Raw genomic sequence first — 21690 nt, 5'->3', positions numbered from 1 at the left:
CACATCGGCGAGAAAGCCGAACCATGGGGAAAGGGCGGTGCGGAGTCGACAGGGATGCACTGCGGCGCTCGGCCATGACGGGGATGTCGCGATTTGTGAGGCAATCCGAACTGGCGGTTTTGCGAAAGCGCGGTGTGGAGTTGATGGGGCTTGGCAGGCGGTGGCGACTTGTCAAAATTGCTTTTCCATCATTCCGACAAGCAATATGTTTGCTCTGTCTCGACTTCGAGTGAAGTAGACGTGCGAGCTGAGGGGACTGGAGGAACATCATTTGACCACTGTTTTGTGATATCCGATCACCACCTTGAGACACCCGGTCCCCCCCAAACAGGAAACACGATGGCGACGAAGGCACAGGAGAGCAACGTGATCAGCCTCACTGATCTCAGCAAACACAACTCCAAGACGGACTGCTGGATAGCTGTTCATTCCAAGGTTTGGGACATCACTGATTTCATCAGCGAGCATCCTGGAGGTCCTTCAGGTAAGCTTTCTGCCTTATCAGTCCGAGTCATTCGTCTCACCGCTATGATGCTTTCCAGTCCTTCTCAAATGCGCTGGCTCGAATGCCACAAAGATCTTCGACAGCGTTCATGCACCCGACATTCTCGAAGAGCTTCCAGAAGAGAAGTTCATTGGCGTTTTGAAGGATGCCACTCCAGACGTTCCGGCTGCAGCATCACAGCCAGAAGGCCAGAATGGAGTAGCTACAGCTCCAGCGGAGTTTGCGCAAACGCCTGGCTCGGCGCAAGAAGAGGACGTTGTCCCACCTCTGGAGACGATCCTCAGCGCCCCGGACCTCACAGCTGTTGCGTCTAAGGCCCTGACGCCAAAGACATGGGCCTTCTACTCTTCTGCCGCAACGGACCTGATAACACATACAAAGAACAAGGAGCTCACGAGGAGAATCATGATCAGGCCGAGGATTCTGAGAAACGTCTCCCATGTCGACTTCAAAACCAACATTCTTGGCTTCGAAAGCTCGGCTCCATTCTTTATCTCGCCAGCAGCCATGGCCAAGCTAGTGCATCCAGATGGTGAGCTCGCTCTGAGTCGTGGTGCAGCAAACGAGGGCATCATCCAGATCGTAAGTAGCAATTTTCTTTGCACATAATGCATGGTTACTAACCCGGATTCTAGATCTCAAGTAACGCCTCGTACACTCTAAAGTCAATCGTTAACGCGGCTCCACCGAACCAACCATTCTTCTTCCAGCTTTACATCAATGCAGAACGCCACAAGACAATTGAGATTCTAAGGTCTGCCAAAGCACTCGGGATCAAGGCCATCTTTGTAACAGTCGACGCACCTGTACCTGGAAAGAGAGAAGCCGACGAGCGTGCTGCTCAGGCAGGAACAATCCGGTCAGCAATCAGCAATGCTGAAAGCAGCAAGGATAAGAAGGGCAGTGGATTGGGACGTCTCATGGCTCAGTACATCGACAAGTCGATCACATGGGAGGACCTGACTTGGATCCGGGAGGCGAGTGGAGTGCCGATCGTTCTCAAGGGTGTGCAAACTGCAGATGATGTCCGCTTGGCGGTCGAGTACGGGGTCGATGGTGTTCTTCTGAGCAATCACGGAGGTCGTTCACTCGATGGGTAAGTTTCATTCGCCCCTTGCTTGTTGCGAGTGGTTTGAGAGGCAGCTTGCGCTAACAAACTTTCATGCACAGAGCGCAAGCATCGATCCTCGTCCTTCTCGAGCTCAGAGAGCAGTGCCCCGAGGTCTTCGATAAACTCGAAGTATATATCGACGGAGGGTTCGAGCGTGGCTCAGACATCCTGAAAGCAATCGCATTGGGAGCAACTGCTGTTGGCGTTGGCCGGCCGTTCCTGTACTCCCTGGTTTATGGCCAAGAGGGAGTCGAACACCTGGCGCAGAGTAAGTTGAATGTTTTCCATACAAGCCAGGGTTATTTCCAAGCTGACTCAAATGTTACATCCAGTCCTGAAAGACGAGATCGAGACGTCAATGCGACTTTGTGGTATCACGAGCTTAAGCCAAGCATCGCCAGCAATGGTGAACACTCTGGATGTGGATTACATGGTCATGTCAGAGGCGCAATCGCGACAAAAGAGGCCTCTCAGGAAGCCGCGATCGAAGTTGTAAACACAGAAGACACAGAAGATTCTGTAAATAATATCTCTTATCATACCCATTCAATTGAGAATTCATATCGACAACAAACTTTCCACTGATGATCCTTGACTGCAATAGGTTGGTTTCAATAGACTCACACATAAAATAAGTCATCAGTATAATCCAGTTTATGGCTATGACTGAGACTTCCCTGACAAAACATTCTCACATCTATTGACTCCTGATACCAAGCAACACATACAATTCGCTTTGTCATCTCACATCCATTAAATCATGTATCTACTAAGATAAGTACCTAGGTATAGATAGCTGGGTAATACCCCAGTTTAGTTCTTCAACGTCTTAGCAAAGGCTTCCACGGCTTGCAAGATGGGTCCATCTGGCTCCAGACCAAGGCTGTAAGCCCTGGTTACATCATAACGGGCCGGCCATGTGTCTACAATCGCCAGGATAGCAGGATCCTTTTTCTCCTCGATCAAAGACAAAGCATCCTTTCCGCCAACCTTCTCCACGGCATCTAGGATTTCCTGTACAGTGACAGTGATGCCGGGGAGGTTCACAACCCTGGAATCGCCAAACTTCTCCGCTGGAACATCCTTGACCTTGGTGAGGTTCTTAACCACAGTAGCGGGACTGCAGACCCAAACCTCGAGGTCGCGGCTGACAGGCAGGACGTTCTTGATGCCCTTCAGCGTCTCGCGGACAATGCCGGAGGCGAAACTCGAGGCTGCCGCCGAAGGAGCACCAGGCCTGACTGTGACGGTGGGAAGTCGAACAATGCGACCATCGATCAGACCGCGGCGAGAGAAGTCCTCCACGAGAAGCTCAATCATAAGCTTCTGAGTGCCGTACGAGGTTTTGGGCTTGGGCACGATCTCGCTTTCGCTGACGGGCTGGCGGGGGCCGTAGACGGCACAGGAGCTGGTGAAGACCACCGTGGTGCCGGGGTAGTTTTTGCGGAGGTGGTCAAGGACGGCCCGGACCGAGTCAAAGTTAACGGTGTATCCAAGCTCGAGATTGGCTTCGGCCCCCCCTGACATCAGCCCGTGCAGAAGGTAGACGGCAGCAAATTTCTTGGAGAAGAGGGAGGCCACCGCCGCGGGGTCGGTGAGGTCGGCCTTGAGCGAGATGATTCTCCCGCTCTCCCCTGCTACATCCGCTGGCACTGGGGGCTGAATCACATCGGTGATTGTGAGCTGGTGGGAGGGATTGGCCTTGATGAGAGCCGAGACTAGCTCCTGGCCAACGAAGCCAGCAGCGCCGGTAATGAGGATCTCGGTTGACATGTTGAACTGTTTATTTTGAAGATTTTGATGATGCAAACAGAAGTTTGATCTCGATTAACTGTGAAGCTTCTGTGATGGAGAACCACGATCTTCACCCCTCATTGCCCCTCCCCCTCATCAATCACTTTTAATCGTCCGATTTCGCTATGGTCCCACGGGGAACACTTGATTACGTTTACGGGGTATCTCCTCATTCCCGCTGCAACTCGCTACGAAGTAGCCGAGCGTATCCGACACCATGCGGCAACGGAAATGCGCACCAACAAGCTGCCGTGTCGTCGTTCGGACAGGTTTCCGGCGCAGGATGCCCAATTTGGATATTGGCGAGAATGCCGACACGTTTGGAGACTCGCGGCAATCCTCCGGATGGTTACTTCCCCGCAGTGCGTGGGGCTTCAGTGAAGCAGGGGTTCGGTAGACTTTGGGCGGAGGAGTTGAGGCCGAGAATAGCGAGCGCGTGTGGGATGACGTGATAGGCGATAAAACAAAACCTCTAGAGTGTTCATCTGTAATCAGACTGGAGTGATATTCTGAGTTGGGCAAGATTGATTTATCAAAGAATACCCTGATACCCGACAAAGCCTAGGTCAAAGCAAACAGATTAGCAATATGGAATACGTGAGGTGAGCTCCCAAACTCTGGAACCAAGACCTTGACCCCTCACTTGTTTTCCCCTGAATTTCCAACTGCAGTTGCTGAATGAAATATTGAATCGTGATCTGGTCGGAGCTGGGCATGGTGAACTCATTGCAGTGAAGCTAAAAGTCATCTGTGGACAGGCTCGGGAACAGTGGCCTGAAGGTCTCCAAGATCATCCTTGGATGTATGGCCTTCGGCACTTCTCAATGGGAAGGCTCACCATGGGTTCTCGATGAAGCAGAAGGTCTGGAGTTGCTCAAGGCAGCTTACGATAACGGCATCAACACTTGGGACACCGCCGACACCTACTCAAACGGTCATTCTGAGCTTGTGATCGGAAAGGCTCTGAAGAAGTTCAAGATCCCTCGACAAAAGGTGGTCATCTTGTCCAAGATCTTCAACCCAGTAATGGACGACAACTCGAGGCCCGGGAGCGTCAACGATGGTCCTCTAGTCAATCAGATGGGACTCAGCAGAAAACACGTGTTCCACGCGGTTGATAAGTGCCTGGAGCGCCTCGGCACCGACTACATCGGTACGTCATCATGCCATTCCAGGACCAAAGCGAGGCTAACTGTTGCAGATGTCCTCCAGATCCACCGCCTCGACCGCGAAACACCGCCCGAAGAGATCATGCGAGCCCTCCACGAAGTCGTCCAGTCCGGCAAAGTTCGTTACATCGGAGCGTCCTCCATGTACACATGGGAGTTCGCCCGTCTGCAGTACATCGCGAAGTCCAACGGTTGGACCGAGTTCATTTCAATGCAGCCGTTTTACAACCTGCTCTACCGCGAGGAGGAGCGCGAGATGTTGCCGTTCTGCCAAGCTAACGGCGTGGGTGTCATTCCTTGGTCTCCGATCGCACGTGGCATGCTCGCGAAGCCACTGGCAAAGGACAATGCGGACAGCACTTCGCTACGTGCACAGACGGACAAGAAGACACAGGCCTGGTTTGCTGACGCAAACTTGGATATTGTAAGCCGCGTGGAGGAGGTCGCGAAGAAGAGGGGCGTCAGCATGGCACTCGTGTCCACTGCGTGGGTGCTCCAGCAGGGCTGCTACCCAATCGTTGGGTTGAATTCCGAGAAGCGGATTAAGGAGACGGTGGAAGCGCTGAAGTTTAAGTTGACGGAAGAAGAGTGTAAATACTTGGAGTCTGAGTACAAGGCCAGGGCCATTCAGGGCATGTAGTTATCATTCAGTTGGCTGTTCTCCAAATATGCAATCTATGATACAAATTCACGCTGTCCTGGGTATCATTTTACCAAACCCCCTCAACCCTCGGTATTCATGTGTTGGGTCTTGACATCTGATACTCAACACTGGTGAAGTCTTGAGCCGGCAAGGTGGAACTTTCGGGGTTCAACGATGACAAGTCGAAGTTAAACACTGGCGACAAGCCAAAACTCATGTCATAGTCAAAGAAGAATTCTCCCTCAGAGCCGATGAATGTCCCGTCAGTGCTCGGTGGCATTAGCTGTGGGTCGATTGTACCATTGACGCCGTTGGGTGCAGGCAGTGCGTCGTGTAAGTGAGTCAATGAACCATTTTGGCTACGCTTCAACGTTGCCGCCATCCGCTCGAGACCTGGCGCCATGAGATTTGCAAGATGCCATTTACCAGCTGGCAAAGACCTGAAATGTCTCACGAGACTTGTGGTCAAGTCCCAGACGCGGTCAGGCTCTATCAGATCCCCACCATACTTCACGGCCACCTTGATGAGAAACATGCATGCGAAGGCAGTCATGCAGTGAAGATACGAAGGCATGCCTATCACGCCAGCAGCAACATCTGGGTCAGTCAAGATGAAGTTGATGGTTGAGGTCGCGACGGAAATGGCTGTTGCTGCGCAGTCGAGGAAGTGGTAGGGTATTGGGTTGTCTCCAGACAGCCCACGAAAGATGTGTGAGTAGAGATGAAGTTTTGCAAAGTGAAAATGCAACTTGGCACCTTTTCGTGGAAATCGGCCAATGTTTTCTGACTCTTCTGCAAGAAGGATTAGCCCGTGCGATTTGTCATCTGAAATATTTTCTTACCTGGTAACGTCTCAGACCAATGCTTTAACCAATGATCAAGTTCCTTGTTAAACTGCGTGATCTGATGGACATAGGATCTCGGTGTCGGTTGCCCCTTGTCCGGACCGAACAGCTCTCGTATACTGCCTATGATTCCTAGGAGTGCCACCTGACTGGCAAGGCGTTTGTCCTGCTCATTTGATACTGGGGACGCTAAGAAGCTCTCCCACTGTTGCATCGACGAGTCTTCTTGAACAATTGCTGGCCTCCCGTAAAGCGTGGCCAGGTGCTGATCGCAAACATTGAGGATATACCATAATCTTGCCCCATCAGCAGCTTCCTCACTTTTCTCTTCGATAGCGCGGGTATAACTGTTGTGCAGATTGCATTCCGCCGCTCGCCGGATGGCGTAGCCTGACAACATCCATGACACATCGCTGAGCCAGTACGAAGCAACGCACATGGCCCGAAGATAGTCTCGGTCTACACGACGGTCAAACATTGACCTTTCCGTCAGGCGACGAAACTCTGAGCTGCATACGCCATAGATCCCGTTTGCTTGTGGATCATGAAGAGCGGCGACGGTCAGAGTTGCGGCGGTGAGGATTGAACTCCTTCGTCGCAGTTCATCGAGCTGCTGATACTTGCAACCTACCCCGTACATGAAAGGGTCGAGTCGATCACGGTAGAGACGGAAAAGCCGTTCGGCATCGTCGAGACAAAGAGCACCACGGGCGATGAAGTCATCAAGGGCAGGACTTGACTGTCCCTCAATAGCATCCGGAGATCTTAGTGCTCGTAGTTTGGTGAGGGCGTAGAGTGAGTGTATCGGTACGTGAGGGAGATTCTCGTCTTCGGGAGAGATTTTAGGGGAGTTGTCGCAAGAAGGACCATGGTTATCCTGCCCTGATACCCCAAGACGATAGCCATTGCCATTGGTGGTTGATGCTGGCCGCCCATTTTGTGAAGGAGAGTCTGTTGAGTTTCGCAACTTTGTGCTCTGGAGCGCAGCAGGTTCTGATGCCCCAACCTTCTTGGCGATCTCTTTGAGTGTGGCATGGAGACTTTCGATATCTTGCAGGACAGCCTCGTTGTATCTATGTTGGATGTTAGTGAGAGAGTTTCTTCGACACCGTCGATTGGAACAGTCATTACTGTGTCTTCTCATCAATGATGCTCTGTAAGTTCTTGCCAAGAACACAACCCAGATTGCGTTCGGAGCACCGACGACAAGGTGGACCGCTCTCATCCATCAAGCATTTGATCTGCGTGTGCACAGTCAGCAGGGGGTCTTTGGAGGTTGGAGCATAACAAACCTTGTGTTTGCGGCATGCTGCACAAGCCTTGATTTTCCGGGATATTTGCGGGAAAGATCCTTCCCCATTACCAGGAGTCAATAACTAAAACCCAGAGTCAGTCTCTCACTCTCACGACAGGTCAAGGGCGGAAAGTACCGTCATGAACTCCATGCCTTCATTGGCATCAGACCAGCTGCGTTTCGACATGGCCTGTGATGGGCACTCCTCACGCAAGAAGGCGGCGAGTTTCTCGATTCAAGGGTTCCAGAGTGTAGTTGGAATTGGTCGTGAGGAGTGGAAGAGGAGAAGTTCGGCTGCAAAACACACGCGTTGAGCAGCGCCGGGCGACTGGGTGGTCGGCACTTGTGTGGAGAAGGAGACAGGGATGAGGGCCTCTCAACGTCAGGTGTTTCCCCGCGGCGGATTTGAAAGCAGTTGGAGATGATTGAAGGCGACGGAACGAACCCCGCTTCCCCGCATGACCCCCGCAAGTGGACAGCATCGTGAAGGGGCTTCATTCTTTCCGGCTTATTGCCAGATCCCTTTCCGGTATGAATAAGCGCCTGTGATTTCAGATGTTTGGTTACCTTGCGCCTTGAGGTAAACACTATTGAATAACAAAGAGTCCCGTAATACGCGTGAAGACATAGTAATGGATGTTGGTCGATTAGAACTATTATGTCAACATTCTGGTGGTGAGTTGCCAGTCTTGGCTACTATGATAGCAGCCATATGCAAGACAAATGAATATTTGCTTTGTAGACTTCTAGTGACGTCGATGAATGTGCTGATAAGTCTTCTGATTCCAGAACACCATCTGCCAAGCCTTGTCTGACTTACAATCCCATTCAACACCCCATAAAAACATCAGTCACAGTCACAGTCACAGTCATAGTCAAAGTCACGCACACATCATGGCCATCTCCATCTTGCCCGCAATCCTCAAAAGCTCTTTTCGGCCCCCGGCCGGAACTTCGTGGACCGCCGGAGGTGACGTGGTTGGACACTACCGCAGCTGGGGCTTCACCATCTACCGCACCGCTTACGGCCCGGCTACCGACGCGCAGTGGCGCACCCTCCCGGACAAGATCCGGGCCCAGGCCGTTTCCGAGATAGACGGCTACGTTGAGGCCGGCGAGGAGGACGTTGCCGCCCAGCTCAAGTCCCTCTTCGTCCTCGACGCCCGCTCCGACGCCGCCCTGCTCGCGGACAAGACCATGGACGAGGTGCGCGAGATTTACAAGCAGGCAGCGGTGGCCATTCGCAGCTCCGGCAACGACTATGACAATGATAACAGCCAGTCGCTGCCCCTCATGCACGACGGCCCCAACCAGCGCGTGTTCCTCCTTGCTGACGCCGAGGTGCTAGAGGCCGTCGACCAAGACCCCTACTTCTGGGTTAAGGGCGTCGACGCTGATTTCGCTGAGAGATATTTGGCCAAGACGAACGGCGCCCCAGGGGCTCAGGGGAAGGGTAGGGCAGCGGGCGGGGTATGTTCTGGTTGGATGAAGATGACGACCCGAAGTGTGGTCGATTTGTGTGCCGAAATGCTGGTGCGCGATCTGGCTAGTATCGCGCCTGGTGCGAGGGCCGCGGACGAGAGGCCTGTGTACAACGGCGAGCTGACCGGGTCGTCGCTGACGAGCAAGATGTCGAGCGGCAAGTGAGGCCATGGGGAAGGGGCTGTGAGGATTCTCGAAAGTGTGAGGTTTGGGGACAATAACTCTGAACCATGGGACGGACTTAGATGGCTCTTTATCATCTTCGAGATCTCCTGTGTGTAGAGAAGTCAGACTCAGAGGTCTGTCATGAGCTGCACAAGAATTTAACTACATGAAGAGACTAAACTACACAAATATGCATACAGAGCCCCGAATTCAGTTGAAGTTGGCCGTGTTGATGGAAAGGCTGTTGACCATAACCTCCATGACCCTTAGGTCCTCAAGCACCTAACCGCTACATGTAAGTCGGAGGGTATGGTAGTATGTCCACCATCTCAAACAGCCACGCAGTATTCACGCACATGCTGGTATTCGTGGCCTAGCCCAGCCTGGGTAATCACTCTTTCCAATTTTGGCCGCAGACCGAGTAGAAGGATTGCGATGCCATCATTTCAACGCGACCCAGAGCTTTCCGCCTAGTCGTTTAGACAAGCAACTGATGCAGCCCATCCGAATAGTGAGGTTTCATACTGTGACAGATTTCACATGGAACACGGTCAAGTCGTGTTGGAATATCTAAGGGACGACACCGACGCCGGCAGCGGATACACGGCTAAGTCTTGGGGCAGTCGTTCCAATCACCGGACGGCAGAATTGTAACGGTCGTGGCGAGCATCGGTGGATTGGTTAGGTTAGTAGATCTCCTGCTATAGATTCAACATTGCTAGTCGGGCGTTGACAAATAAGCCACATACTGGACCATCTCTGAATTCAGCGACATTTAAGCATGTATGGCCATGCTGCAGAAATCGGACGACGGCACATACCGAGATTCAGCGTCGGTCGAACTCCCCGGTGTGATCTGCCGGAACTACCGCTCAGTGGCAGTTCTTGATACCGCCACTGACGATCGGCTGAACCTTTCGTTGGCCGAGCACACTTAGACGTCTGACACCTGCCCCAATCCGGAATGAATCGTTCGAGCTACTCCTTTCGGACCGTCGTTCTTCGTATATCGCATTCGATACGAGCTCGCATAAAGAGTCCCAGATTCACCCAATCTTGTTTGACTGCCTTGTGTGATCCATACCGACAGCACCCTTCGCAACATTGTTTCTATGAGTATTCTAGGATGGAGACGCCTAGCGCTTCTACTATTTGCAAGAAGACCTCCCGTCGAAACCACACCAAATCCCGCAGTGGCTGCTCGGATTGCAAACGTCGCAGGGTAAAGGTATGCGTAGTCGAGTGGAGTTTGCGCGAGCATAGCTTGGCTTAACTGAAAACCTCATAGTGCGATGAAGCATGGCCTGCGTGTTCCCATTGCGCTCGACGCAAAGTTGCATGCAGTTTAACGTATGCCAAACCCCTCTCCCTAGAAGGTTCTCCGTCATCAGAGCTCAGCCACAGTCCCACACGTCGACATGTCCGATCGGTGTTTGAGGCTATTTTGATGGCCAACCGTCCATCAAAATCAGACTACGGCAATGCCGTCATGTCGCCGTACAACACACCCAAGTTCGACCTTTCACGTCTTTCTGATCCCAATTTTTCGTCACTTTCAAATAGTCGAGACCAGGAGTTGATGCATCATTTTTGCACCCTCACTGTACACTCAATGACCACTCGCCCGGGTGTGCTCCACATTTGGCAGACTGTAATCCCTCAGTCATGCTACGAAAATGACTTTGTTCTTCACGGCATCTTAGCGCTGTCTGCAGCACACAAAGCCTATCTCCTCTCAGGCAATCGACAACTATATCTCAATCTATCTGACTACCATTTCAATATTGGGTCAGAAACCTTCCGCTCCCAACTTTCAGACGAGGATGAGCGCAGAAGAAATCAGAAACCTCTATTTCTGTTCGGGGGCGTTGTCATCATACACATCCTGACATCAACATTGCGTACGCACAATTCAGAATCGGACGCCATCGAAAACCTAGTCAGGTTAGCACGAGCTATAAAAGGGTTTCGTGCCATCATATTCTCATGTCTCTCATGGAGTGCCATGACCGACCTGGCTGCGTTGGACTCTGGATCCCGACCTTTCACGTCGAAGGAACTCGGTGAGATGTACGAGATGAGCCTTCTCTCCATCGATCCATGCGCAACCGTTGACTAACCGTCAAATATCTAGGGATCTCTCAATACGGAACACAAACCTACCATGCGATATGCTCGAGGCTCTTGAGGATCTTCAAGCATTTCAACCTAAAGATGTTACTCCTGGGCCAGGAAATTCCTATGAGAAGGCTACATTGGGCCTTAAAAATATCGTCAAGACCCTGGCAGCCTGCGGCGTGTTCTCAGAGGCAGGCATTGTCCTTCGCTGGCTCTACTTTCTTGATGCAGACATTCTGGCAGATATCGAGACGCTCCAGCCTCCGGCCTTGTTGCTCGTCGCTTATTTCGCGGTGATTTTGTCATCCATGGAGAAGACGGTATGGTATCTCAACGGCTGGGGCGAAGCAATCATCAGACAGGTGGATCAGCTACTGGAAGAGGACTCGAAGGAGAGGAGCATGTTTGCATGGGCAAAACAGCAAATGCCACATAGAATATCTTAGTGGATTCAGGTGAATTTCAGCGTATTGACATTGAACCTTTCTGTTTTCCTTCGGCAATTCTGCCCAACTAAGCAAAACTCATATTTACAATAAGCATTTTCCCTTAAGTTAGCGCTGAGCTAACAATTTCAGTTCGTTCGGCACCAGCCAGGTGAGTCTGAGACCCTTGCGGGCTTAGTCGAGGCTTACCTTCGGGGCGAGGGGAAGTGAACGACCCCGAAGCCCGAAACAACATTTCTGCTATTCGGGCGGATAACACTAGCAATCCGGCCTGGTGATGATACTAGGACATCAGTAATAATAATTATTAAGACGGCAATGACGAAAATGACGATGCAGATGGCGACAATAATAATTAGAGGTTTCCTCTTCTGATATAGCTTACAGGTAGTATTCCGCAAGGTTAGCTGGGAGTATCCGCCCGGATAGCAAGACTCCAGAACAAAAGCTAATTAAGTTACCCGAATCTAAGTAGAGAGCAATTCAGAAACGGGAAAGGAAGTGGATAAAGCATAAAGAAAGGTGGTATTGCACTGTGTTTAATACTAGAGGCAATCGTCTAGGTTTATGTAGAAATAATTTCCGAGCAAGCTCCAGCTTTCGTATATGAACACCCTAAACTACTCTCAAGAGTACTTTCACATGATGCATCATCTCAATGAAAGAGACAATGTATTGCCTAAATCCAGGGGAAGCGTCGTAAAGTTTGTGGAAGTGATGGGTTGAATGATGAGAACTGACAATCGCCGAAAGGGAAAGTGCAAGGTCCATCGTGTTTGCCTGAACTACATACTCTGAGGCGAATCAACGGCGTCGTCTGTTTCCAATGGGAAGCTATGCCAAGCTCTCCCGACAAGATCTTTAGTAGGCGCCGCCCGCGGCCAGACCATCTCAACAATCCACAGGAAAATGCCTCCTACTTCTTCTATAGGATCCTTGTCATGTCGGTATATGTCCTTATCATCCTGGCCAGGAATCAGAAAGTATTCTGCCCGATTGTCCGAGTTGACAAAGCGCCAAGCAATCCATGGAAGACCGAGGAGCGAGCAATACTCTCCAAAAGCAGTCCCAGTGTCGTCTTTGTTACTCAACTTGATTTGGTCGTACCCCGTGACGTCAACTTGTAGAAGTTCGAGACAAACCGCAGCACTCCTCTGCTTGGCCGCTGTGATCACTTCGACGATTGAGCGCACCAATCGTGCATCAACTGCCGAGTTAATGACGGCGGTCTTCAGGGCGCCTGTTGAAAAGCCCGGGTCCTTATTTGCCGTCACTCGCCATATCTCCCTCTCGAACACGCCGTAGGCATAGTCTTCTACACCCATTGATTCCAGGGTCGCGCGACTAATCGGAGGTGGCCGAACGACAAGTGTGATGGACAGGTCTCGCAGGCGCTTGAGCTTGCCCAGAGCTCGGTACGACGCCACCTCTGACGCATTTCCCTTACGCCTGGGGATGCGCAAGGTAAGAAACTCCACGAGCGGACTTCGTGCGGCGATTTCCAGAATATCCTTCTCTTGAAAGACGCGAGAGTTGTACGTTGCCAAATCCAACGTCCGTAGACAAGGGCCTAGAACAGAATCCAGAGCGATTTCAGATCAGAACTGAGGCCGCCTATTTTGAGTGTCACCAAGTGTGAGGATACTCTACGCAGGGCGTCCGCGACGACGTCCCAATACGAGCGGCGGTCGACATGTGGTAACGCTATGTTCAAGTGCACCAGGGACGTGAGACTGCACTTTGCGAGCTCTTGAAGCGCTGGCACCTCCAACATCTTCAACTTGAGGACTCGTAAAACGGAAATGTCGGTAGGTTCCCTCCACACTTTGATCACTTCGTCTGACACGTAGAACCCTTGATCCATTTCGATGGATGTTAGAGACGCTAGCGATTGAGGAAGGTCGAGATGGCTGACAGCCTCCCAGGGCTCCGGAGGGAAAGACTGCGTGCTTTCGTCGGGTACGTCGGGTACGGGACGCAAGTGCACCCTTTTCAGATTAGGGGCCATTCTAGTCACATATCGCATCACAGCGGAGTTGTGTATGTTGTTTGGGTTTGGCTCTTCGTTGTTGTTAAATCGTCCGTAGTCTCCGTGGCTGTTTGCGTACGAGTATCTGATGCTGTGCAGGCATGGCGAGCTTGCCAGCCGTAGCTCATGGTCAGTCTCCTCAGCGTCCAGAACGGCCGCAAGGCCGTGGCGGTCTTTGATGCTATGCAAGTGAAAATTGCGCAGGTGAAGCCTGCAACTGGGATGGTGCTCGTGCAAAGCGGTGAGCAGGCATGGCGGGAACTGATTAGGGCATGCGTAGAGAAGGTCTTTCAGTCTTGGAAGCCTCTCGATGAGTTTCGCGAGGGGTTTCCAGAACTCGTTGGGTACTTTGGCCATCGTGTACTCATCCCAACCATAATCTACGCCGTTGTGGCCAGGGTCGTAAGATTCTTGAAGCCAGCCATCAATTCTAGTTTCGTCATTGACCCTTTCCGCGGGTGAGATTCGAGGCTTCCAACCGTCTCCCTTTGAGCGGGTAGAGCTAGCTGCCTTCGGGTGGACGAAACCGGGAGGCGGAACGACGCCCACCACCACGAGTCGACGAACGTGGGCAAAATTATTGTCCCGGTCCAGAGATTTGTAGCACTGCGTGACATCCTGTTCCAAGTACCCGGGGGGGTACTTGTCGAGGCCGGTGACCGCGAACTTGACGGTCCTCGCCAAGACGGCACTGGCCACGGAGCGGTATTTTTTGTTCGTCAAGGAGAAGTTGGCAAGACTCTTAATGAACCCGCTTTCGTAAACAAACTCGCATATTGTAAGGAGCTCTTCTGTGGCGAGCGAATCGAGTGACGCTTTTCGCGGCGGCATATTGTCACCTTCAATGAGAGGTTGCTGTTCTGTGGATGTGCTTCGTGGAGGTTCAGCTTCATATCACTGAATGGGTCAATCGTCGTGTTATGTTACATTCACGCGTTAAAGTGGGTGTTCCTTGTAGTGGCCACTGTTAACCGATGGTTTTCTAGGGTATACCTGCAATTAGCGTCACTCTTTGCTGCATCGAGACACTTAGAAGAATGAAAGATCATCGACGGAGCCACTTTATCTAGTCCGCGCTATGATGACGCAGATGCCCACTATTTTCAGGCCTGGATGCTGATTGAATATGCCACAGGGGATCATCAATCAACCTCTATTTTTCTCCTCAGAGTCTACTTAGCCAGAAATTTCCTTGAATGTTCCTTCAAAAACAAGTGTCGACATTTCCAAGTATCCCATCGACTGCTGAATGATACTGGTTTGAAGGGTCCATGTATCGCCACAATTTCTCCAAATGCCGTCTTGACGACTTTTCAACTAGCCTAAACCATCGATCAGTCACAACAACTAACGTCTACCTCAACTAAGGTACCTTAATAAGCCGTAAATCTATACACTGGTGTCATTCAATGGTCGATGGGATAATTCAGAAGTTACCCTGCGTATATGCACACACTGCATCAGTAGACGAGACGTCCCGGCCAAGTTTCTCCATTCGCGAACTCGCCTCGCAAGGGCTTGTTGTAGTTGAAATCTTTGAGGCCTAAGAAGATGTTGTTCGTCGATTTTAATAGTTTGAAATAAAATTAATCAGCATGTCTACGCTCAATAGTGGAGTGTGCAGGAAGACGGATAACGAGCTTGACTCCTCTCTCGGTTGGAATTTCTTTCTCAAAATGCGATGCATAGTTTCGCCAGCCACAAACGACCCAGGAAGAGTTGTTTCTCTCGAGAGCCGAACGATGAAACGCAGCCCACGTTCTACCGCGTGGGAATCCCGATGCTGTGGTCAAGAACGCCATTTGGTTGTTGTATGGTCGTTAATGGAAGCCAGCTGAAAATTTTAAGTCAACGCCTTTTCATGCCTCCCATAGCCCACGGCCGTATTAGGACCAGCCTGAATCAATGATGGCATTGAGAAACGTAGCCAAGCCGGCCATCGACTTCCCGAAGAGCCCAGCAACGTGATTATGGAATAAGAGTTCGGCAAGGAGCTCAATACCGAAGGTAGTCGTGATTGAGCTGGGCGCCACCGTGCTCGTGATGAGAACGACCGAGCATTCTGTCTCGGTGCCGCGGGCCACGGGGGCTTTCTCTGCGATGACGGTGACAGCCGATCACGTAGGCGAAGGAGCCAGCCCACTGCACCCCTTCGGTGAGCCGTTGGGCAGAGATTCTGCTGCGATGATGGGCAGAGATTGTTTGGGAAGTCGCGCAATTCTAGAGACAGAGCCTCCCTTCCAAACACGGAATCGAACATAGGGTGAATGACTCTGGCCTCGGGCCCACGACCAACCAGAGCACGCCGTCGAAAGATCTAAGACTGGGTTCAGGTGATAGGGCACGCGAAATCTGAGTTAGTGGAGAGCTGATGCGAAGACATATTTGTAGCAGGCGAATTCCTAGGAGAATTATCAGAGACGGGTCTAGACACAGAGATTAGACGGGGCAGCAGATGTTCCGTGGGATTATTGTTTCGAGATGTGTTCATAGTGATGCATAACCAGAGAACGTTAAGTTGTTTTCCCGCAGTAGTAATCCCATCGGCGTTGACGAGCTATTTGGATCTTCTTCAGCCAGCCATCAAATGACGGGATGCTACCCAAAAGGGAGGGAGGAAATGGTTCACCATACCCGCTTAACAACCTCAGCCTGGGCCCTTTGGGCTGCGGCCGTGAGTTGTGATCTTGGGATTGCCCTACTGCAGGCCGTGCAGCCATGCTCGTGTCGATTTGCGTGGCGATCGTGTGTGCTATGCACGTAAGCCGGCGGCCTGTCACTGTTGTCACCATCGTGTTTCTGCGATCTGACACAGACCAGAGCTTTTTTGGCGATGATAGACGGGGGAGAGGGTGAAGCGAAGGCTCAGCGCGACCCTCGCAACCTCGCTCCCGGGATGCTGTGCAGACCGCCCCGGATGAGACCGCCGAAGCCGTTCAGAGCTTAGCTCGAACCCAGGGACCCATAAGATGTCTTGCGCGGAGAGACGGAGATGACGGCGTCGATCCATCCCTCTTGTTATTCGAAATCAGATCAAGACAGTGCCATCTATGAGCTGAGTGTGATTGCTTGTGATGGACCTAGCAGGAGGGTCGGTCTGGAATTGAGCCGCCGTTTTTTTGTTGTCGAGATGCATGCTTCAACCCACAGACTTGGCTCATCCTCTGGAGTTGCCGAACATTCAGCTCTCGGCACGAGGATTTCGGAGCGTTTTCCTACAGAGTGCGAGATTTGAGGCTTAGATCAGGCTTTTAAGGGATGCACGCTGGAGAGAAAACGGAAGTTCAGCTCTCCCAAAGATTTAAGCATGAAGATTCATGGAATCTGCCAAGTCGACTACGAGCACGAATTGGCGATTGGGGGGTCGCATCTGCCGCAAACACATAAGGCTTAGCAAAATCGACTGGCACGTCATTTACCACCCGACCGGTTCTACGATTTGACATTTCAACTGCGTCTGTTGATTATCTGCCGTCAACATATGCCACAGGGAGGAGGCTCAAGCCACTGTTCCTCTCACCATTCTCTCGATATCTCAGCTATTTCGAGACGAGACTCACATAACGCCATCGAAAAGCCTGTGGCGCCCGTCTCCTCCGAAGACACCCACAATGCAGGGCTTCTGAAGACTTCACACATGTTCATCAAATGTGACTCGCACGTGCAGGGCGGGACTCTTCCTCCCGGATCGACATGGCGACCCACGGGCGACATGCTTTCTTTTTGGTGATTTCCCATATGCAACCTGCGTGCTTCCAGACCAGGTTTTCCTTTTTTGGCCAATACGCTGCATGGGATACGGCCACAAACCCGAGTCTCCACGGCTGAGAAGCTTCTCCCTTTCCCACACACACCTGTTTTTTCTCTCTCTCACTAATTCCTTCCCACGCATTGTCCCTGCCAAGATGGCTCCGCGGTGCTATGAGCCGATGACTGCATCTCAGACAACACCGTCAACGAGAACCCTTGCAGGCTGCAGCCAGAGAGACGGGTTCCTTGCAGCACTTTCAACCTGAAGCAGCGCCTAGCATACTAGTTGGCGTGGTTTAGGCGAGTGCCTTGGCTACCTCGCAGGTTCCCGCATGTTCCAAGGGCAACATTCCCCCCCCACTCTCGCAAGAGTATGCTTATCTGACTATGGGCCGCCTCCACTTCTCCCCTCCGATGCTCCGATGAGCCAGCCAGAGGCTGAACGAATGGGTTTCTGCGTAGCGGCGATGCCCATCCGCACGCAAGGTAAAGGCAGCACGCTGGAGCTAGTCAAGCCATATTCGCTAGCGTCCGCAAGCCTGATCTCGTAAGGCCTGGAGAGCCGGCTCGGGGACACAGGGATGCGATTTCTCATGTCTCGATGGGTCATAGAGAAAAGCAACTGTTCGTGGTGTTGAGTTCTTACCACTGCACTACCTCATGGCAATATGGGTGAAGCAATCGCGAGATGATTCCAAGGGAACTAGGAGTCTGAGACCCGGAAAGACGCCATATTGTTGGCGGACATGGTGGCCGATGTTCGCCCCCATCCCTTGGGAATGGAAGACGCCTTCCGGTCCTTGATTTGGGCGTTGCTTCTCGTGATGTCAACTGTATTTCGGCTGGTATATATCCTGGGGTTTTCTCGCGGGCTTTCCTCGACTGTTTTCCTCTCCATCCTCATCAGCGCAGTCATCTCCTGCATCTCCTTCTTTCGACAAGCTCCAGTCAACCCATTCCTTCGTTTCAACCCGAAGCTTCAAGGGCTCCAGTCTTTAGAGGACCTCCAGTTGCAGCAGCCATGAAGACAGCTACCGCCGCCGTGTTGGCCTCCCTTTTCGGGATGGGCGCTGCCCAGTGTGCCAGGGACAACTGTCTGCGAGGTATGTGTTCATCCCATCTCACCCATGCTTCCCACGCGTCCCATCCCGGGAGATCTCGTCTATAGGATCGCCAGCTAACACTCCACTATCTAGCCATCGCGGCCAGTGCTTTCCCGACCCGAAGCGGTACTGCGGACTGCTCTCGCTTCCTGCAGGTCACTGCCACTGCCAGTGCCGTGTAAGCTTTCATACCCCTGAGCCACATCACTCTTTCTCTGACACGATCTTCTCCAGGACCGCGACCGTGACCGTGACCGCCCCCACCTCCGGTGTCTTCACTTCAACCTTGACCGTGAGCGAGTCCGGTGCCGCCGGCTCCGTGGGCACCAGCACCGTCCTCGAGACCACGACCTCCACCGCCACCATCACCGATGTCATCGGAACCACAGAGGTCGTCACTGCTTCCACCGAGACCGTCATTGTTCCCACCACCGTCGTCGTTTCTTCCACCAGGACTCTCTTCTTCGGCACCACTGAGATCGTCACCGTTGCTACCGAGACGCAGACCGTCGATGCCACCATTGCCGTCATCAAGAAGCGCCAGGTCGCCACCAACTTCCCGACCTACGCTTCCGCCTGCAGTGGCTTCGCCCGCTACTCTTCGGCCTGCTCTTGCCTCGGTGTCACGGCGCCCACGAACACCGTGGCCCCGGCTACCGTGACCACGACCACGACCGTTCCGGCCACCGTCATCTCCACCGCCGTTGTCACCGTCACCGTCACCGGCGACGCTGCTCCCGGCTCCACCGTCCTGACCACCAGCACCGTCACCGAGACCGAGCTCGCGGCCACCACGGTCACCTCCGCCGAGACCACCTCCGTGACCGCTACGACTGAGATTGGCAGCACTTCCACGGACTTGATCGAGGAGACCACTTCGCTGACCAGCACCTTCATTTTCAACGCTACCTTCACCACCTTCATTACCCGCACCACTTCTCTGCCGCCTGTCGTGAACAGCACCACGACCACCGGCATCAGCTCTACTGCGGACATTAGCTCTTCCATCTTCTCCAACGTCTCTACTTCTTCCACTGAGATTAGCACGTCTACGGACATCATTTCCACCACCTCCACCGTCTTCCCTAATACCACTACTACTGAGTTCACTTCGATCTCGTCCACTCTCTTCCCCAACAGCACTACCGTCGAGTCTACCACCTCTACTGTTTTCCCCAACAGCACCGTCACGACCGACATCATCTCCTCTACGGACATTAGCTCTTCCACCTTCTTCCCTAACAGCACTACCATTACCACCGAGAGCCCCTCGTCCACTCTTTTCCCCAACGTCACTTCTACCACTGGCGTTTCTTCCTCTACCTTCTTCCCTAACGAGACCTCCACCGAGGTTTCCACTTCCACTATCTTCCCTAATGAGACTTCCACTGGAGTCCCTTCATCGACTCTCTTCCCCAACGTCACTTCCACTTCCACTGGCGTTCCCTCTTCCACCCTCTTCCCTAACGTGACCTCCACCGAAGTCTCCTCCTCTACTCTGTTCCCGAACAGCACCGCGACCGGAGTTCCCTCGTCGACTCTGTTCCCTAACAGCACTGCCATCGAGACTTCCACCGAGGTTCCCTCATCCACCTTCTTCCCCAACAGCACCATCACCTCTGCCACAGAGACGGCGACTTCCTTCCCCAACTCGACCGCCACGGATATCACCGCCTCCACTCTGTTCCCCAACAGCACCGTCGTCGAGTCCAGCACCGAGTTCCCCTCGTCCACTCTCTTCCCCAACAGCACTGCGACTGCCACGGACGCGCCCACCAGTTTCCCGAACAGCACCATCGCTACCTCTGACCTCAGCTCGACCAGCACCGGAGCTCCCAACGCTACCGTGACCGAGATCACCACCACTGAGGCTTCTTCCACTGAGATTGTGACCTCCACTGAGATCGCGACTACCACCGACGAGTCCAGCACCGAGGTTGTCACCTCCACGGATGTCAGCACCACCACCGCTTCCTCCACCAACGCCGACTCCGTTCCCTCCACCAGCGACGCTTCCAGTGCTTCCACCTCCCCCACCAGCGCCGCTTCCACCACCGTCCTCCCCACCACCACCACAAGCACCTCCTCCACCGCCTCCCCGACCGCCAGCGCCGTCTTCGCCCGCAACATCTGCCTGAAGGTCACCTCCCCCGGCCTTCTACAGAACGCTAAGCTCACCCTGGGCCCTAACCGCTTCAACCTCAAGAACGAAGCCGACGCCACCCCGGCCGCCCTGTTCGACATCAACCTCACCACCGGCCAGGTCTTCCAGAACAACGGCGAGACCGTCGCCCTCTCCGCCCCCTTCGAGGCCAACACCCGCCCGCTCAACGGCTTCACCCCCTCCCAGGTCCTGCGCATCAAGCTCGCGCCCCTCGTCTGCGAGACCTCCGGCTCCAGTCTGCCCGTCGGCGTGCCCCTCAACTGCACCGCCTCCGGCAACGACGGCCAGAACACCAACTCCTACACCCGCTTCTTCTACAACAGCAACGACTCCGAGGGCATCATCCGCATGGCCACCGCCAGCCGCGTCTTCAACCGCGTCAACACCGAGCTCCAGCTCGCCCCCTTCTCCGGAGCCGACTGCAACTAGACGAGAAGAAGCAGCTCAAGAGCGGAGTCGGTCTGACGCTGGCAACATGGACCCGACACCAAGCCGCAAAAGACAAAACATAAGCCGTTCGATTTTGCGAACATGTAACTTTACGCGCCAACTTGCTTTGGGCAATATCTTTGGGAGCCCTCTAATCTTGATACATACATCTGGGATCCCCTTTTTGCTTAATGGATAGCTTCTTTGTCTTTTTGTCTTAATCTTAGGTCACTCGCTTGCCAAATTCAAGTCACTCCTTCTTCTTCTTATAATCATCTGCTTTCGTGTCTTCCCGTGAATTGGTGACAATTAAATATGAGCGTTACTCGACATCAGGCTGAAACGGTCCATGGATGCTCATGCAGCAAGTTTACATGAATGGATAAAGACAATATCAATGATACAACTGACAGCCTTCCGTTGCTCATTCAGTATTTTCGATATGCTATTCACTCATATTTGGTCACATGACTCTCCTGGTGACTGCCATATCTGGAACCGCAACCAGCTAAATGGTTGACAGTTTTTTTACACTTTCATCAATCACTCAAGCGGAGTTCGCTTTTTATCAATCGTTCATGTTCTCCTAGTTTTAGTTTTTTTCCCCTTCTTTGTTTAGGTCAGCTTTGGTTTCTATGACCAT

The 21690-nt window shown here is 52.7% G+C and overlaps 7 protein-coding genes across 7 annotated transcripts; 5 read left to right on the top strand and 2 right to left on the bottom strand.

Moving 5' to 3' along the window:
• Nucleotides 1-339: 339 nt before the first annotated feature.
• On the top strand, nt 340-2112 carry CGCA056_v002505 (Cytochrome b2; the record flags this gene model as incomplete). Its single annotated transcript, XM_037317763.1, has 5 exons — nt 340-484; nt 543-1087; nt 1141-1601; nt 1676-1884; nt 1949-2112. 5 exons carry the CDS (start codon nt 340-342, stop codon nt 2110-2112), a joined length of 1524 nt encoding a protein of 507 aa, XP_037183815.1.
• Nucleotides 2113-2429: 317 nt separating this feature from the next.
• denD-1 (D-erythronate dehydrogenase) lies at nt 2430-3389 on the bottom strand (the record flags this gene model as incomplete). Its single annotated transcript, XM_037317762.1, has 1 exon — nt 2430-3389. One exon carries the CDS (start codon nt 3387-3389, stop codon nt 2430-2432), a length of 960 nt encoding a protein of 319 aa, XP_037183814.1.
• A 609-nt stretch (nt 3390-3998) lies between these two features.
• On the top strand, nt 3999-5219 carry vrdA-0 (Versiconal hemiacetal acetate reductase; the record flags this gene model as incomplete). The annotated part of the gene is made up of 3 exons (XM_037317761.1): nt 3999-4012; nt 4169-4563; nt 4612-5219. The coding sequence occupies 3 exons, from the start codon at nt 3999-4001 to the stop codon at nt 5217-5219; spliced, it is 1017 nt and encodes a 338-aa protein (XP_037183813.1).
• A 97-nt stretch (nt 5220-5316) lies between these two features.
• Nucleotides 5317-7548, bottom strand: prtT-2 (Transcriptional activator of proteases prtT; the record flags this gene model as incomplete). The annotated part of the gene is made up of 5 exons (XM_037317760.1): nt 5317-6014; nt 6065-7140; nt 7199-7308; nt 7360-7443; nt 7498-7548. 5 exons carry the CDS (start codon nt 7546-7548, stop codon nt 5317-5319), a joined length of 2019 nt encoding a protein of 672 aa, XP_037183812.1.
• A 707-nt stretch (nt 7549-8255) lies between these two features.
• CGCA056_v002501 (uncharacterized protein) lies at nt 8256-9008 on the top strand (the record flags this gene model as incomplete). Its single annotated transcript, XM_037317759.1, has 1 exon — nt 8256-9008. One exon carries the CDS (start codon nt 8256-8258, stop codon nt 9006-9008), a length of 753 nt encoding a protein of 250 aa, XP_037183811.1.
• A 2005-nt stretch (nt 9009-11013) lies between these two features.
• On the top strand, nt 11014-11782 carry CGCA056_v002500 (uncharacterized protein; the record flags this gene model as incomplete). The annotated part of the gene is made up of 4 exons (XM_037317758.1): nt 11014-11078; nt 11143-11529; nt 11705-11723; nt 11780-11782. The coding sequence occupies 4 exons, from the start codon at nt 11014-11016 to the stop codon at nt 11780-11782; spliced, it is 474 nt and encodes a 157-aa protein (XP_037183810.1).
• A 6590-nt stretch (nt 11783-18372) lies between these two features.
• CGCA056_v002499 (uncharacterized protein) lies at nt 18373-21047 on the top strand (the record flags this gene model as incomplete). Its single annotated transcript, XM_037317757.1, has 3 exons — nt 18373-18454; nt 18548-18632; nt 18689-21047. The coding sequence occupies 3 exons, from the start codon at nt 18373-18375 to the stop codon at nt 21045-21047; spliced, it is 2526 nt and encodes an 841-aa protein (XP_037182700.1).
• Nucleotides 21048-21690: the final 643 nt, after the last annotated feature.

This window comes from Colletotrichum aenigma, assembly GCF_013390185.1.
Source record: "Colletotrichum aenigma strain Cg56 chromosome Unknown KSG_Cg56_contig02, whole genome shotgun sequence".
Classification (NCBI taxonomy): Eukaryota; Fungi; Ascomycota; class Sordariomycetes; order Glomerellales; family Glomerellaceae; genus Colletotrichum; species Colletotrichum aenigma.
The sequence above is the reverse complement of the archived record's forward strand: the minus strand, read 5'-3'. Positions and strand labels throughout refer to the sequence as shown.